The sequence below is a fragment of the Piliocolobus tephrosceles genome, chromosome 1 (assembly GCF_002776525.5).
Source record: "Piliocolobus tephrosceles isolate RC106 chromosome 1, ASM277652v3, whole genome shotgun sequence".
In the NCBI taxonomy this organism is placed as follows: Eukaryota; Metazoa; Chordata; class Mammalia; order Primates; family Cercopithecidae; genus Piliocolobus; species Piliocolobus tephrosceles.
In genome coordinates this window covers 197206164-197224074 of record NC_045434.1, presented here as the reverse complement: position 1 = coordinate 197224074, position 17911 = coordinate 197206164, and the positions used below count along the sequence as shown (strand labels likewise).

Genomic DNA, 17911 nt, shown 5'->3' with positions numbered 1-17911 from the left:
AAGGACTTGCCTGAGGTCACACAGCAAGTCAGTGTCAGGGGCACATTCCAGATCATACCATTTCTGAGGCTACCTGGGAAGTTGCAGGGGCATGGGGTGGCCCAGCATGCTCAGGTGGTGCCAGGGAGCAGCCAGGGAGCTACATGGATGAGTAAAGTGCCTGGCTGGACTTGCTAAGGGCAAACTTTTATATACCAGCCCTGCACCTAACAAGGGTCTATACTGCAAGCTTGTCCAACTGGCCATGTGAGGTCCAGGACGGCTTCGAATAGGGCACCACACAAATTCGTGAAGGTTCTTAAAACATTATGAGACTTTTTGGGCCGGGTGCGGTGGCTTACAGCCATCCAGCACTTTGGGAGGCTGAGGCAGGCAGATCACTTGAGGTCAGGAGTTCGAGATCAGCCTGGCCAACATGATAAAACTCCATCTCTATTAATAATACAAAAATTAGCCGGGCATGGCGGTGCATGCCTGTAATCCCAGCTACTCCGGAGGCTGAGGCACGAGAACAGCTTGAACCCGGAAGGTAGAGGTTGCAGTCACCCGAGATCGCACCACTGCACTCCAGCCTGGGCCACAGAGTAAAACTGTGTCTCAGGAAAAAAAAACAACAACAACTCATACTTCTTTTTTTTTTTTTTTTTTTTTGAGAGAGAGAGAGAGAGATTTTTAGCTCATGGGCTGTTGTTAGTGTATTTTATGTGTGGCCCAAGACACTTCTTCTTCCAATGTGGCCTAAGGAAGCCAAAAGTCTGGATATCCCTGATTTACAGCCTCCACTCAAGTCTCCCACTGCCCTGGACATCGCATTGCTCTTGTCCCTGAACAAGACCTTTCACCATTGGAGGAGCCCTCAGTCTCCCCATCTGTAAAATGGTCACTGGAAATCCTAGGCCGCTGCTCTCAGACCCTCAGGCCCCTAAGGGGTGGGGATTGGGGAGAAGGAGGAAAGCGGCGGCGTCTGGGGCTTGCGATTCGCTACCTTCAGGCGCCTTCGGGCGGCCTCAGAAGCTCTTGGTGCCTGGACCCTGGGCCTGGACAGGGACCGGGCGGGGCGAGATCGGCGGTCGGGGGCGGGACCCGCCTGGGGGCGTGGCCTGCCCTTCCTTGCCCCGCCCCCTCGGACGCCGCGGCGGAGCTCGCGCCGGGAGGGGAGGAGCGCGCAGCCCGCGCGCTGCAGGGCCGGGCGGAAAGTTTTTCCTGACGGAGTTTTGGCGGCGGCAGCAGCGGCGGCGGCGGCGGCCGGAGCGGGCCATGGACGCGCTCAAGTCCGCGGGGCGGGCACTGATCCGGAGCCCCAGCCTGGCCAAGCAGAGCTGGGGGGGCGGTCGGCACCGCAGTGAGTGTGCGCGCGTCAGCCGGGCCGGGCCGGGGTCGGCGCGCCGGGCCTCCGCCGGCGCCCGGAGTGCGGCCAAGTTGGGCAGAGGCGGGGCCTGACCGGCGCTCAGGTCCCGGCGTGGCCCTTTCCCGGCCCTGCGGGGCAGGGGGTCGGCCGGGGTCAAGTTGCGCACCTACTCCCCGGCCGCTCGGTGCCGCTACGAGGAGGGGCAGCCCGAGCTCGAGGTCCCCAGGTGCAGCCGGCATGGGGTGGGGTGCAGGTTGGGAGAAGAGGCCCCCGCCACCCGCGGCACCTCCCGCCCTGCTGTCCTGGCCAGCTAGGGGGAGGCAGGCGCTCGTCGTCGGTGCCTGGGGGAGGAGGCAAGGGCGCAGGAGCTTGGGAAGACGCCCCTATCCCGCACCCCTGCGCCCCAGCCAGCGGCTACGGCGGGCAGGAGCCCACTGGCCCGTTCTCCCGCCCCCTGTCCGACCCACCGGGCCAACTTTTGACTCCGGGTGTCCAGATACCCACCCAGGTGTGAGCCCGGGGTCGCAGGTACGTACTTGAAATTGGGAGAGAGGCCGCGCCTGGGGTGCCTCGGCAGAGCCCCACATCAGGCGATCTAGACCCCTGCGTCCCTTCCTCTAGTCGGGTCCAGGTGACGAGCCTGGCGTCCCAACTATTTTTGAAACCTGTTTTCTCTCGCACCTTTCCCCTCGGGCTTCTAAAGTCCCTTGGGCGCCCAGGCAAACGGCAGACTCGCTGACTCGCTGTCACCTCTCCCTGGAGCGTCTGGGAGGCTGGGAGGGGCCTCCCCCTGGCTCCTTTCTCTCCCTGTTTCTGGTTACGCTCAAGGAACTTGTCACCTGGCACCTTCCCCTGAAGCCAGAAGACCCAGCCCAGCGCAGGTCGCAGGTCTCGTTGTTTGGGAGGGAGAAGAGAGTGGCTTGCCTGGGGTCACACAGACCTTCCTGCCGGTTTTGGAGCCAGAACCCAGGACTGCTGCACACTCCCACCTCCCTGCCACCCACTTCGGGCCACAGCCTCTCCCCTCATCAGGAAACAACTGACAGTACAGTACCCCCTCACCCCATTCCCTCCTGGCCTTACAGGGCTCCACCAGGGGAGCCCAAGCTCCCTGGTCCCAGGAATGCCAGCGTGTCTGGGCCTAGAGGGCCCGCCTTGCTCCTCCTCTGGCCCCACTCTGTTGTTCAGCTGTGGCCGCCTCCCAGCTGAGACTGGCATTGGCATTGGGAATGTGGGGTGGTGCCTGCTGGTGGGGGGTGGCGTCAGAGACCCATTAGGGCTGGGCCAGTAGGCCAGGGGATGTACCGTTTATCACACTGATTGCCTCCCAAAATAGACCCTTTAAAAACTGGCAGGATTTGACCAGAACTTCTGACAATGGCCATCTGTTCCAGCGGGAGAATCCTGCGGTTTTCTCCAGGAATGAGGGAGGGAGTGTGGCAGGGCAGCCCCCGGAGAAGTGGTTTTGAAGGAAGGGGGGCTGGCAAGGGAAGGGAGGCTAGAAGGAAACGTCTCTGAATCTGGGGACGCAGAAGAGGGAGCCCCTTTGGATGGTGGAAGAGAATTTCTATTGCCATCTTCAATCTTGGGCAAGTCACTTGTCCTTTCTGATCCTCCGTTTCCTCATCTGCAACATGGGGATAAAACCTCTTACCTGGCAGGAGTATCAAGGAGATTATTGGTAATAATGCTCCCTCCTAACTGGTGGCTTTCTTCTCCCCTGCTCCTCTTCCCCCTGCCTATCCTTGGGACGCCGCCAGCATGATTAGTACTGTGGTGAGATGGGTTTTGGGGGCCCAGAGCTCGTCTGCACCTTTGGATGAAAGGAGAGGAGCACCTCACCCCCTCCTCCAGGCCCCAGTAAGCCCAGAGTGCTGTCCTGGAGCCTCTGGACCTGAGGGAGGGCAGGCCGAGCCCCACCTGTCCCTCGTGATGAAGTCTCAATTTCCTCACCTGTAAATTGCAAATAACAGTAGTACCTGCCTCCAGCTGTTTGTGAGGATCAAATGAAATTGCATTTGCCTGGCATAGAGGAAGAGTTTGGTAAATGGTAGCTACTTTTTTTGTAACTGTTTTACAACGTGTTTTTGCTTCCATTCTCCCATTGAATCCTGTGAGGTGACAGAGCAGGCCCATTTTAGAGACAAAGGAACTGAGACTCTGAGCATTGGAGTCACTGGCCCCAGACACAGAGCGTCTGAGAGGCAGAGCTCCACGTTCCTAGCGCAGGGGTCTTACCAGTGTGCTTGGTGGACTCTGCCATGGGAGGAGCTGGGAGCAGGCCCCACCCACCCCAGGTTGGGCTGGCAGCCTCTGACAGCAGTGGCCACAGGTTAGAGCAGGGGCCGTGGGGTATGTGGGGGTGGGGATGCTACGGTCACCTTGCTCAGGGTTGTGACCCATCTGGGCCTTGGACCTGGTCCCTGCGGTTGAGTTTTGAGGCCAAACTGAAGCCAGTGGAGTTAAAGTTAGACTCGAACCCTGCTCTCAGTTGTGACCTGTTCCTCCCCGTCAAGGTCCTCACTAGGATTAGCATGAGCATTGCTTATTTGTGGAGGAACAAGCCCAGAGAAGGGCAGCACCTTGCCTGAGGTCACACAGCAAAGCCAGTGCCCCAGGCTTCTTTCTTCCCAGCCTCAAGCCTGCAGTGGATTCCTGGTTGTCCTGACCTTGAAAGAGGGCTCTCCTCCTCTCCCACACATGGCTTTTCCCATCCCTTGGGGAGACATCAATATTTTATCTCAGTCCCTGGCCAGGCATTTTCCTTCCAGCTGCCTGGAAGAGGGGCTCACCTTGGCCCCTCGGCACCCTTTCCAGAGGTACTGGGATCACTCAGGCCCTCCCGTTCCTTTGTGGGTTGTGCTTACCCAAAGAGAAGAGGTGAAGAAATAGGAGGTGCGGGTTCCAGTAAAGCTAGTTCATGGTGGAAGGCAAGGGAGGGAGGATCTAATGACACTTATAATATAATGTGTTCCAAATGAATGTGGCCCAACACAAATTCATAAACTTTCTTAAAACTTTATGAGTTTTTTTGTGATTTTTTAAAGCTCATCAACTATCATTAGTATTAGTATATTTTATGTGTGGCCCAAGACAATTCTTCCAGTGTGGCCCCGGGAAACCAAAAGATTGGACACCTCTGGCTTACGGTCTGGTGCACCACAGCAAGGGTGTAGATCGTGGTGTGGTTGTGGACATTGGTAGCAGGACGAATAAAAATGAAGCAGGGTGAGGAAGTGATGGGACAGCTTTTTAAGATAGGATGGTGTCTTCATTTGGGTTCTTCTAGGGACAAGCATTGGAGTGCAAGTCATTTATTTGGGAAGAGATGGCAGGAAATATTGTTAGGACAAGTGAGAAGGGAGGGGAGTCCACAAAGTGGACGTTATAAAGCAAATTACCGGCAGGGCGCGGTGGCTCATGCCTGTAATCCCAGCACTTTGGGAGGCTGAGGTGGGTGGATCACCTGAGGTCAGGAGTTTGAGACCAGCCTGACCAACATGATGAAACACCATCTCTACTTAAAATACAAAAATTAGCCGGGTGGGATGGTGCAGGCCTGTAATCCCAGCTACTTGAGAGGCTGAGGCAGGAGAATCACTTGAACTTGGGAGGCAGAAGTTGCAGTGAGCCGGGATCCTGCTACTGCACTCCAGCCTGGGGGACGCAGTGAGACTTTGTCTCAAATAATTAATAAATAAATAAATAAAGCAAATTACCACCAGGGACTCCTGGAGCTTAACCCCGCACTGGGAACTGCGGGAGGCAGTGTAGAACGTGCTCTTCAGAGGCGTTCCACTGGAGGGGCAGTTCCTGGCAGCGCAGTGGGGAGGACTCCTGGGCATGGGAGATCTTCATTCCCCAGTCTGCACCGGCCTCAGCATCTCCAGCTGGTAGAGTGGCAGGTGCTGGCAGTCAGCACAACATGGAAAGGGTATGCAGAGGGGATAAGGGCGGCCACTGACAGCACCAGGGAAGGTCCCTGTGAGAAGGTGACTTAGTACACACCAGTGAATCCCAGGAGGGAGGAGTCTGGGAAGAGCGTTCCAGCCAGAGGGAGCAGCAAGTGCAGGGAGTGGTGAACTGGAGCCTAAGACTCTGCTTCTCACGGGCCTGGGGGCTGTGTGAGGGGCATGTGGCTTGAAGGAGTCAGAGGTCACCCACTGCCCACTGAGGGTCAGATACTCTTTTTGAGCAGCCCTACAGGGCTCTGCCTGATCCCACCAAGGGGCTTGGGCTGCAGGAGGCAGGTGTGGACTAGAGTCCCAGTGCTGTCAATTGTGAGCCATGGTCAGACTCCTGAGCTTCTCTGTCTGTGAAATGGGAACACTGATCTATCCTGGACTCTTCTTTCAGTATGAGAATGGCCATGGACATGTTAAAGCTCTTTGCATTTGACCATTGGTAATGACAGTAGCTCACACTTGTGATACTTGGTGTGTACCAGACAAGGTTCTAAGCTCACCTCAGGTGTGAACTCAGTTCATCTTCAAGACAATCCCATGGATGGATACTCTTTTTTTTTTTTTTTTCTTTTAAGAGGGAGTCTCCCTCTGTTGCCCAGGCTGGAGTGCAGCAGTGGGATCTTGGCTCAGTGCAACCTCCACCTCCTTGGTTCAAGAGATTCTCCTGCCTCAGCCTCCCAAGTAGCTGGGATTACAGGTGCCCACCACCACGCGCAGCTAATTTTTTTGTATTTTTAGTAGAGACAGTGTTTCACCATGTTGGCCAGGCTGTTTTGAACTCCTGACCTCAAGTGATCCACCTGCTTCAGCCTCCCAAGTGCTAGGATTACACGTGAGCCACCACACCTGTCTGAGGTGGAGACTCCTATTGTCCCTGTTATTTATTTATTTATTTGAGGCAGGGTCTCACTCTGTTGCCCATGCTGGAATGCAGTGATGTGGTCATAGCTTACTGCAGCCTCGACCTCCTGGGCTCAAGGGATCCTCCTGGGTAGCTAGGACTACAGGTGCACACTGCCATGCCCAGCTAGTTATTTTTTGTAGAGACGAGGTGTTACCATGTTGTCCAAGTTGGTCTTGAACTCCAGCCTCAAGCAATCCTTCCTTCTCGGCCTCCTAGAGCACTGGAAGTACAGGCATGAGCCACTGTGCCTGTCTTGTCTCTGTTTTAAAGTTAGGACACTGAGGTGCGGGGAGTTTCAGTGACTACGGACTCCAGAGCCCATGGCATATTTTTCTCTTACTGTGTAAGTAGGTACTTAGGAAGTGGTAGCTGCTGCAATTTATCATTTTGAAACTTATTTTCTTTTGATAACAATCTCAACAGCTTTGACTTCTGAAATTTTCCTAGTACTTTTCACATCCAGAAACTTCTGATGATGCTCCTGAGGGGCTGAACCCATTTGTCAGATAGAATTATAGAGAAGCAGCTACACTCCAGGTCAGGGCAGAGCTTGAGCCCTCTTCTGAGATGTCGTCACTCTGGCCTCTGAGGCCATCTCCCCACCAGGCTGGGGGAGACTGGAGGCCAGAGCCCCGGTCAGAGGCTCCCCTAGCCCCTGGGTTTGGCTGCAATTCTGATGTTGCAGACACACCAGCCAGGCTGGGTCTCTGGGAGCGGCAGAAGGGGCACAAGGGCATTCAGCCCAGCTCTGACTCCTGGGTGGTTGGGGGGACCTTAACGAGGAAAGAGCACGTGTTCACAGCTGTAATTTAGACCAGGCATATGGTCTGTCCCCAGCTAACTCCGGCAGCAGGTCATCTGTAAAATTGCAGCGTTAAAATAGCGCAGTCATTACCCACTACAGGGCCAAAAATAACTAGGACCGGAACAGGGCTGTGCACTCAGGCCTGTATTTGCCCGGGTCCTCCGGGAGCACCAGGAATAAGGCCTCCGGCTGTGGCTGGCAAGTGGGGCGGGTGTGGTCCTAAGCCCTACCAGTGAGCCTTCACTGAGAGCTCCCAGGTGCTGGTTTCTGTGGGGAGGGTGTGGACATGAGGGGCCTTAAGCTCTAGTGAAGAGATGAGTCACGTGCACAGACCACAGGAGGGAAGCAGCTTCCTAGAGAGAAAGGAGCATCTCAGTGGGGCCTGGGAACATGGGGGACAAGGGAGAAACAGGACCAGACTGGACGGCCACACTGGGCAGGCGTACACATCCGTGCCAGGTCTGGGGGAAGCAGACATGAATGGCAGGTTCTTTAAAGGGAAGAGACGTGCGGGCAGTGCTTGGCAGTGGGTGGTGTGGCTGCGGGAGGAAGAAGAGATTTACGTTCAAGAAAGGCACCAGCAGCCCGCCCACAGGAGGGATGAGGCCCCATTGGAAGGTGTACTGAGCACCTACGATGAGCCTACCTCTCTGCTAAATTCTATAAACTTACCCACGGGTCACAACAGCCCCCTCCAGGAGTCAGAGCTGTTGTTTCCCCCATTTTAAAATATGAGAAAACTGAGGCTCAGGGAAGGTAATGAACTCACTCAAGATGACTCAGACATGAAGCATCAGAGCTGATATCTTAGGATTAAGGCCCTTGCTGTTAACCACAAGGCTGCATTGCCTCAACGGAGGCTTCCTGACAGAGGTTGGATGTGTGGGATTTGATCAAGTGAAGCAAGGGCATTTAGGATAGAGGGAGCTACTTGAGCAAAGGCACAGAAGTTAGACAGTAAATGTTACATTATTAGGAAGAAGCTCTGCATGGTTGGAGCCTTGGAGTAGGGAGCATATAGGGATATTGTGGGAGAAGAGACGGGGAAACTTAAAATCTCCTCACAGTCACTGGGCATCGTGGGGATTGTCTATAGTGGGCTGGGTGGGGTCAGGAGGGGCCCTCTGACTTGCCCTGTGACCTTGCACAGGTCCCGTCCCTGTCTGGGCTTCAGTTGTATCATCTATCAAGTGAGGGACTTGAGCTGAGGGCCTAAGGCTGATGAGTGGCAACCAGTCTGTAAGGACGTGGTTAGAGGAGGGGAAGGGTCAGTCCAGGGAAGGAGGAACGCAGAAAAATGCTGAACATTTCAGGGGTCAGGGAGGACTAGGGAATGTTTTGACAGCAAAGAGATCACCAGTGACCTTGGCAGGCTTTGGCTCTTTGGAATGGAGGGAGCGGAAGTGGCTTTGGAAAGGGGCCAGGAAAGGGCTGAACCAGAGGAAATGGGAGAATGGGGACATGAAAATGGGGGCTGGAGAGGGAGGGTGGAGAATGTTTGCCAGGGGTAGGAATGGATAATGAGATGTTCAAAACTTGATTAATCAGTGTTGCCCGCCTGGGGCCTTGTGCTGAGAAACGATCAGAGGGAAGTAGAGCTGCAATTGATTATCAATGTCTGCCAAGGGCACGGGCCATAGGCACAGTAGCACTTCTCTCCATTGCTGTCCTTGCTTAGATGGGTCTCAGGTTGAAAGTGGTGGTCTGGATATCCTAGCCTGCAGACGGGAAACCTTAGGTATTAGGAATACCTAATTCCAGGTGAGAAGAAATGCCTCCACCTCCAAAAACCCGATCTTTTGCTAGAATTAAGGTAGTTTGCTGCATGATAAGGTAGTGTGGTCTCATGGTCAGGAGCTTGGGCTTTACAGTCAGTCTCAGTTTCCTGTCTGTAAAATGGGAATGAAAGAATGCCTGCTTACAAGGTGGCTGTGAGTGTTAGAGGTGATGGTAATAGCTACAGTTTTATTATCGTTGTATCTTTGTTATATGAAAACGCCGTTTTTCCCTGATGATGGTGCTGTTATTCTGAGCTTGAGAGTAGGGTCTGTGTCTGAGTTGCTCAGGGCCCCATCACTCAACCCAGGACTGGGGACACCTCAGGGACTTTCACATTCTTTTGGAGGATCAAATGGAATAGGCTTGTGCTTGATGGGACAGAGGATAAGGTCATGTTGGGCTTTGGGGTCGTCTCAGTGGGGGCCCGGCCTCATGTTGGGGTGGAAGCCCGGGGATAAAGGCTAGAGCTGAAGGGGCAGTGGGCCTGGGACCAGGGCTGGGGATGGGATGGGGTTGTCCTCATCATTTCTTCCTTGAGCGAGTATTGAGCACTAGCTGCATGCCAGGTTCTAGATGACAGTCAGTAAGTCCCTGCTCACCTGATCTCAAGGCATGAGGGGAACTGGGCACATCTGTAAGTTCCTGTATAACCCTCTGCAGCCCTGACACCTGTGCCCTCTTTCAGATGAAGAAATGGCCTCAGAGAGGGACAGTGGCTTGCTCAAGGCAAATCCAGAGAAATGTGGGTGTACAAGGCCTCTTCTGGCTGTGGAGAGGGGGACCAGAGCCCCTGGAGGCCCAGAGCTCTAGGACAGGAGCTGAGAGGGGCAGCAGGGATCCAGACTGGGTAGGGGACCTGGTGATGCCACCTGGACCCAGACTTCTGCTCTTGACAGAGCCAGAACTCCAGAGCCAAGCGGAGCCTTGTAGTAGGAGCCCACATCCCTGCCGGAGCCTCAGCTGCCCTGGAACCAGCGATACCTAAACTTTCTTCCTGTGGCTTTTCCATCGGAGGCAGTGAGGAAGGCCCCAGGCAGAGGTAGGGAGGGCCCAGGACATCTCCCAGCCCCTCCCTGGCGGATGGTCTAGGGAAGCTGGCCCTGGCTACCTCTCGTGCCCCTGGAAACTGATTCCTGGCTGGATCCTGCTCTGTCCTTAACAAGATTGTGTGTGAGGCTGAAGAGCAGTTTTCTTTCTCATCTGTAAAATGGTGCAATCATAACAAACACCTCCTACAAGCACAGCATCTGTGAGGGGATGGTAGAGGACAGGCAGGGGCTCTGGCAGGTGGAAGTGCGGGGTGTTCGTTCATCTTTGTTCATCTCCTTCTGAGTAGCCGGGGATGGTCAGAAACCACCAGTGTAGCCCGATTTTCCCCTCATGCCTATCTGCCTCCGCAAGGCCCTCACCCGTGTGGTAGGGCACTCTTTCCACATGTCTCTCCTGGTCCGTTTGCCCACCAGTGAGGCAGGCTCATCCCCTTACTTCCTGACATTTGTGTGGTTGATGCTTTTAGAGGACTCTCCTTGTGGACCCTGCTCTGTGCCATTGCCACGGCCCAGAGAGGGGGGTGCAGTGTTAGTCCCAAGGAGGAGAGGGGACTTCCCTAGGACTTCTGCTTCCCACTTCCAGGGAGTGGGAAGCAGAGTGGCTCTCGAGCCTTCTCAGATTTGGGAAATCACCTTCTCCTCTCCCCACCCAGCCTTACCCTACCCTGCTCTCCCTGGGCTACTGTCTCCTTCCCAGCCTCCCACACGCCCGCCCCGTTGGTCTCTACCGATGCGCACAGGGAGGAAAGCAGTGCAGGCTGGGGCCGTGGGAACCCCTCAGGGTTGAAGTCTGACTCATTGTATGTGGCCTTCATCTCATGACTTTGCCTCCCTGAGCCTCAGTCTTCTAATCTGTAGAATCACTATCTCACAGGATTGCACTAAGGATTCAGTAAGAAATGGTATGATTTGCCCTCAACAAGTGGTAGCATTGAAGTAGAGAGGGCTCCGGGCTTGAAAATGGGGCTCGAAACTTGGCTCTTGCACTTCCTGGCTTTCTGGACTTGGTTATGTGATTGAGTCTCCATGGCCTCCATGTCTTTGTCTGTCAATGGGTTTGATAAAAGTGTCGACCTCATAGGTTCTTAAGGAGGATTAATGAGAACATTTTAGGTAAGGCTGCTTACATGGAGCCTTGATATGTGCCAGAAAGCTTTAGCCTTTTATTAAAAGTGACAGTAGACCCGGCGCGGTGGCTCATGCCCGTAATCCCAGCACTTTGGGAGGCTGAGGCAGACAGATCACTTGAGGTCAGGAGTTCGAGACCAGCTACTTGGGAGGCAGAGGCAGGAGAATCGCTTGAACCTGGGGGGCGGAGGTTGCAGTGAGCTGAGATCGCACCACAGCACTCCAGCCTGAGTGACAGTGAAACTCAGTCTCAAAAAAAAAAAAAAAAAAAAAAAAGACAGTAGTGGTAGGGGAGACCCCCAGCCAACTTGCTGGGGTTTCCTAGGAAGCAAGGCTGGTGAGAGCTGTTGCTGGTGGTGGGCCCTGAGCTGCAGGGTCTGAGGGCCTTCTCTGTCCTACCCCAGAGCTGCCTGAGAACTGGACGGACACTCGGGAGACGCTGCTGGAGGGGATGCTGTTCAGCCTCAAATACCTGGGCATGACGCTGGTGGAGCAGCCCAAGGGCGAGGAGCTGTCGGCTGCCGCCATCAAGAGGATCGTGGCTACGGTGAGCACCCCAGTTGGGAAGGGTGGAGGGACCAGGGACCAAGGACCAGCTTCTTCCCAGGGTGCCCTTGTCCCAGCTTGTTACTCCAAATGGGTGTGTCTGAGCCTGGCCCTGCCCTTGATTCTCCTTCCATCCAGCTTTTGGGCCTTGATAGAGGGAAGCACTGGACTTGCAAGGTCACGGTCAGTGGCTTCCCTCCAGCCATTGTGACCTCTTCCAACCTCCCCACCCCCGTCCCAGGCTCCCTGCCGATGCATTGGTGCTTCCCTCCAGCCATTGTGACCTCTTCCAGCCTCCCCACCCCCGTCTCAGGCTCCCTACCAATGCATTGGTGACTTATCAGCGCCAGGAAGGGTGGGGAGGTTGCTTTCCCTTGACTACCTGCCCAATGGCCTGAGAGATAGCATAGCACATCCGAGAGCACATTGCCCCCTCCCTAGCTTTGAGCAAGAGTGGGCCTTTTAAATCCCCTTCCCTTGGTGGCCTCGGACCCCTCAGCTCAGTGGATGGAGCAGAGTCCCCAAGAGTCATCCTGCTGGGTTGTGCTAGCTCATTCAGTGCCGAGTCTGTGTGCCCTCCTAGCTGTGTGTCCTTGGGCAAGTCTCTTAGCCTCTCTGAGTCCATCTCCTTCTGGGGAGAGGGAGGATGACTCGAGGTCCACGGTGCCTGACAGATAGCTGGTGCTCAGCAGATGCTGCTCCTGTTTCTGTTACAAGAGGGTGCTGGCTGAGTGGTCTTCCCCATGCCGCTGCCAGTCGCCTGAGCTGAGATGGGCCCCGCGTCTGGGTCCTAGGGATGGTGCAGTGTAGGCCATGAGCGTGGGTCTCAAGTGAGGCTGGCAGACTCCTCTGACTCCTGTCTGCCCCAAGGCTAAGGCCAGTGGGAAGAAGCTGCAGAAGGTGACTCTGAAGGTGTCTCCACGGGGAATTATCCTGACGGACAACCTCACCAACCAGCTCATTGAGAACGTGTCCATATACAGGTACGCTCAGCATGGGGTTGGCCCATCCACTCTGCCACTTGGGGCAGTGGGTGGAGTGTCCCATCTGAATCCAGGCTCTACCACTTCCTACCTGGGTGACATTGGAGCCTCAGTTTCCACATCTGTAAAATGGGATTGGGAACAGATCCTGCTGCATAGCGCTGTTAGGAAACGCCGAGTGCGTGGCACCTGGCTCACGATGAACACTTGGTTAAGTGGCAGCTGCTGCCGCCATCATCACCAGTTACAGAAGACAGCTGAGCCCGCCTGTGCCCCGCCCCCAGTCCCCACCGGCATGCCACTGAGCCGGGCGTGGAGCAGAGAACTGCAGAGTCACTGCCTTTTCCTCCTTCTGTGAATGCAGCGGCTCAGCTCTGGGTATCTGGCCAGGCATTCCAGGGAGGCCTCAGCCAAGATCTGAGGTCAGAGTATGGATGGTCTCTCTAGTGGGTCCTCTGGTCAGCCCTTAGAGCCTCAGGCTATCCCCACCTCTCTCAGCGGTCAGTTGTAGTTTTTCAGAACTGGAAGGGATAGCTCAGGTCCATTTTACAGATGGAGAATCTGAGGCCCGGAGAGGGGATTGCCTACGGCTGCACACACGGTGAGGTAGTAGCTGAACTGGAACTAGGATACCCAGGCCAGAGCCCTGTCCAGCAGGCTCCCATCTGCCAGGCATCCGTCCACCCTCTTGCTTTGTCTCCAAGCAGATGGCTCAGCCCTTTGGTGCACAGGCCAGTAGTAGGGTGGATAGATGTGTGTTGTGGGGGCCCGGGTGATGTCTTCCTGTCGCCTGCCTTTAGTCAACAGTTTAAGATACCTGTTTTGCCAACATCTGTGCCAGATGAGGACTCCAATCCTGCTCATGCCCTCAAGGAGCTGCCACTCTAATTGGGAATCGTTGGGAGGAAACAGGAGATAGAGCGTAGTGTTTTCCAAGAAGGCAAGGAGAGGGTCTGCCCAGGGAAATCCAGGAAGGCCTCCCAGGGGAGGTGGCACCTTGCTGGGGCTTGAGGAATAACAGGATCTAGTTTATTGATACCAAGGACCCAGTAACATTTAGGGCAGGAAGCTGGATCCCCTGGGATGGAGAATAGGTAGGAAGGGCCCTGGCACCTTTACGCTGTGCCCGCCTGAGGTGTTGATGTCTGTGATTGAAGCTGGGGCCACGTGGTTGAGGGATGGGTCTATGGCACTCCGGTCCCACCTCTGGGTTGAGGGGTGAGTCTGTGGCACTCCTGTCCCACCTCTGGGCTGCCGGCCCCTCCCCAATTGAGACTCTGAGGCTGACTGGAGGCAACGAGCTGGGACCAGACACGTGAGGGAGGGTGGGTTACGGGTGGCGACTGGGGGCAGAGAGGGTGCTCCATGCAGAGGGAGTTGCTGTGCAACTCCCAGGCCCACTGGGACTCCTTGTTGGGTCCTTGTCACACACACACCCCACCCCTACTCTCAACTCTTCCACCCCTGGCCACAGCTCCAGAACATGCAAATGGTCCCAGTCACCCTGAGAGAGACGGACCTGAATCTCACTAGACCTCTGGGCAGGGGCATGGGTCGGCGGGCAGGTGGGATGGGGAGGCCAGGTGAAGGGCGTCGGTGAGCAGGGGAGTGTCCTGCTTTCTGCTTCCCCTTCCAGCCAGTTGGCACATAGCCTTAAGAGGCAGCATGGCAGTCATGGCCTCTGGAGTCCTACAAGTGAGTTCAGGTCCGGGCTCAGGTCTTTAGCCTCAGTTTATTTCATCTGAAAAACGTGGATAGTGATAGAACCCATCTCAGAGGGTAGCTTTGAGAATTACATGAGGCGAGATCTAGAAAGCTCTTGGCACATTGCCTGGTATGTGGTAAGGGTTCAGCTATTACTGTTTTGGGGTGTGGCTCGGTGTGGGATGGGAGGAAGAGGAGGAAGTGCCCTGCTTCCAGTCTTTACCCCATTCATTCCTTCTTGCCTGGCCTCGGCCCCTCCTGCACAGATGGCCTAGGTACTCAGCCTGGAGGCCAAGGCTGGATTCTCAGAGTCTGCCCTGGTGGAGTGGGAATAGCAGGTTCTCTGCAACTCAGGGGAGCTGCCCGCAGGGCATCCCACATGTGCTCAGGCCCCCGTGCCAGGTCTGGTGATACTTCCTCCTTGCCTTTCAGGATCTCCTATTGCACGGCAGATAAGATGCATGACAAGGTGTTTGCATACATCGCACAGAGCCAGCACAACCAGAGCCTCGAGTGCCACGCCTTCCTCTGCACCAAGCGGAAGATGGTCAGCGGGGAGGGCTGGGGCTAGGGCAGGCTCCAGCAGCCTTGGCAGCCCTGCTGTGGGTGGGGGGGCTGTCTGGTGTGGGAGGCAGGACCCAAAGGTGACCATTACTTAAGAAGAGGGTGAAATCCCTGGGAACCCCAAGTGGGTGCTGAGAGCTAAGTGGTACAGTGGTGAGGTGGGCAGTGGCTAGCCCATGTCCCCAGTGTTTGTCTGGGCCCCTTTCTCTCTGTAAGGTGATTTGTTGGGTTGAGGTTGTTTTGGATCTCCTGTCTTTAATATGGTCTAGGGGTGCAGGGCCTTGTAGGGATTGGTCCTCGGAGATGGGAGATTGGGGGGCCTGGGGTGGAAGGCAAAGGCGAGAGCCGTCAGAGAACTGGGCTTGCTGTGAGCGGAGTGAGGAGGGCAATGGCCATTTCTTGGTGCCTCCTGCGTGTCCATTCCAGCTGTGACTGGAGCGTGGAGGGCGGTAACCATCTCTCGGCACCTCCTGTGTGTGCATTCCAGTGCTAGGCTTCCAGGTCTTTACTCGTTTAATCCTCACAGCTCTGCAAGGTGAGAACTGTTACTCTCTCCATTTTTTTTTCTTCATTTTTTAAATTTTTAATGAGGAAACAGACTCCCAGAGGCCAGCTGTCTTGCTGAGGGTAACACAACCAGTCAGGGTTAGAGTGGGGGTTTAAACCCACATGTCTTCCCCTCCCTGCGTGACTGGGAAATTCAGAGTTCCTTGTCTCGTTTCCAGGACACCCCTGACCACATCTTAGCCGGGATGAGTGGGAACCTTGGTGGTCACTGGGGATTCGTCCTGAATTTGGGGGCAAGGAGTGGAGTGGGTCGACCTTTGGCATTGCAGCTTTTGTTTCTGAGACCCCCAGGATCTGAGCATCCTCCCTGTGAGGTGCTTCCTGACATCCGTTGATGGAGCATTGACACCTGTTGACCTCTGTTGACAGCTCAGAGCCCCAGTCCCCATGCCCTGTAGCCCTTGGAACCTATAGGAGACAAGATCCCCTTCCCTCCGCTGTCATCAAAGGACATGTCAGGTCCATCACAGTCTTTGTGGTCCCCAGGCTTCCTGCTGCCCATCAGGGCACACTTCAGATATTATGTAAGTTGTAACAAATGATCACAAACTTAGTGGCTTAAAACAACAAAAATTTATTCTCTTATGGAGAAGAAAAATGTATTCTGTGACAGAGGTAGATCAGGAGTCTAAACTAGGTTGGCAGGGTTGTGTTTTTTTTCTGGAGGTTCTAGGGGAGAATCCATTTCCTTACCTTTTCTACCTCCCAGAGACTGACCACCTGCACTTCCAGGTTCGTGGGCCTGTCCTCATCCTCCGAGCCAGCAATGTAGCATCTTCCGGTCTCCTGATTTCATCGTTACATTGCTGCTTTTAGCTCTGACTCTCCTACCCCTCTCAACACTCCTTGTGATTACATTTGGACACACTGAGTAATCTGGGTTAATCTCCATCGCCAGATCCTTAACCCACATCTGCAAAGCCCGTTTGCTGTGTAAGGCAGCATTCACAGGTCTCGGGGATTAGGATGTGGACATCTTGGGGGCAGACACACAATTCAGCCCACCACAGGTGTCATGGAAGAGGCACTGTAGGAGGAGACAGTCTAGCCGTCTGATCCTGGCTGATTTGCTGTGTTACCTTGGAGAAGATCCTGCCCTTCTCTGGGCTGCTTGCCTGTCAGCAGAATAAGTTTGCCTCAGTGACCTCCAGGGTTGTTCTGAAAGGCCCCAGGTTCTTTTGAACACCTCGTTTCTTTCCTGCAGACTCAGTGTCGCTAGCCATTTGCCTCATGAGGTCCCAGGGCTCCAAGTTGCTGTGGCATCTCCTGTGAGTTCCCACAGATGTGACTTGTGGCTTTGTCTTTTAGGAGCCCACGCAGACTTAAAAATACAGCTCCTTATGTCCCCATTGTTCATCTCTTCCTCCCTGCTGACCAGGGCAGGCCTTGGGCAGGGACAGCTGGCCTTGGGTGGGAGGGGCCTTCGACAGTGCAGAGGCTTCCTCTGGGATGAGGGGTCTAGGAGTAAGAGAGGTGCAGGCCCAGCTCTTACAAGGGAGACCTGGCCTGTGGTCAGAGGACTTCACACAGACTTGAGCGAAATCAGCCTACCCTCAGGCCATGGGGTTAGTTACCCAGGAAAACAGAGCCAGGCCACTGCTCAGCCACTGACTGCAGAGCCCTGACCGGGCAGCAGGAAGGGCCCCTGCCAGACACCCAAATTCTTCATCTTTCTTAGTGTGTTCTTCTCTGGGGTTGGGTTGATGGCTGGAGTGGCTTATCTATCTCCCTACCCTTTGCTACGTGGCCTCCCTGCTTCGGGGCCCTGCGGAGCCCTCTCCAAGACAGCCCAGCCCAGCATGGTGTAAATACATCACCTGCTGCCTCACGGTCTTAGCCCAGCCTGGACTGACAGTGTGTTGATGACCTCGTCATGTTGGAAATCCTAGATTCTTGAGCTAAGTGGAAGTGTTCTTGGGGGAGGCAGGAGATGGAATGGCTGTGTCAGCCTCCGCACCTGCTGGCAGCTCCGCCACAGATGTTTGGCACCGGCTGTCCTGGTCTGAGCCATGGAGAAAACATCCAAGGCGTTAGAGAACAGCCCAGCTTCAGTATCTGGAACCCAGGGGGTCTTAGTTCTGGGGTGGAAGTTAGTAAATCTCACGGGAGAGTCAGTGAGACTTCCCTGAGACAGACACCTCGAATGGGGCTTTGAAGGCTGAGGAGCCAGGAGGAGTTTGCCAGGCCAAAAGAAGGGGGTGGGGTGGTGGGTGGCGAGCGCACAGCAGCACGGGATTAACACACGTGCAAGCACAGAGGGGCAAAGTGAAATGGTTCCCCTGGGGTGAGTGGTGAGGCGGCTTCCGTTTGCAGCAGGCCTTGAATCAGGATGTTGAGGGCCTTGAATCGGGATGTTGAGGGACTTGAATCGGTATGTTGACAAAACCGCACTCATTGTGGCTGGGGGCCTCCACATCCCTACTCTTCCTGGCTGGGCTGCCTGAATGAGTTCATGACCCATTCAGGTTGGGGGAGAGGGGCTCCTTTCTACATCACCCACCAGTCAGTTGAACTCTGGGGCAGCACAGCCACCGCAGCTCTCCCCTCCCTGGTGCTGCTGGGCACAGCC

At 55.2% G+C, this 17911-nt stretch overlaps 1 protein-coding gene across 7 annotated transcripts in view; it reads left to right on the top strand.

Moving 5' to 3' along the window:
• Positions 1-1137: 1137 nt before the first annotated feature.
• LDLRAP1 (low density lipoprotein receptor adaptor protein 1) overlaps positions 1138-17911 on the top strand; it is a 26253-nt gene continuing 9479 nt past the window's right edge. For all 7 annotated transcript variants that reach the window (XR_002733185.2, XR_002733184.2, XR_002733183.2 and 4 more), the window contains exons 1-4: positions 1138-1342; positions 11383-11525; positions 12395-12507; positions 14644-14758. Coding sequence is in view for 4 of the 7 variants with exons in the window: in XM_023219593.2 (XP_023075361.2) it covers positions 1258-1342; positions 11383-11525; positions 12395-12507; positions 14644-14758 (456 nt within the window). In the remaining 3 variants the exon portion in view is untranslated. The remainder of the gene's footprint in view (positions 1343-11382; positions 11526-12394; positions 12508-14643; positions 14759-17911) is intronic.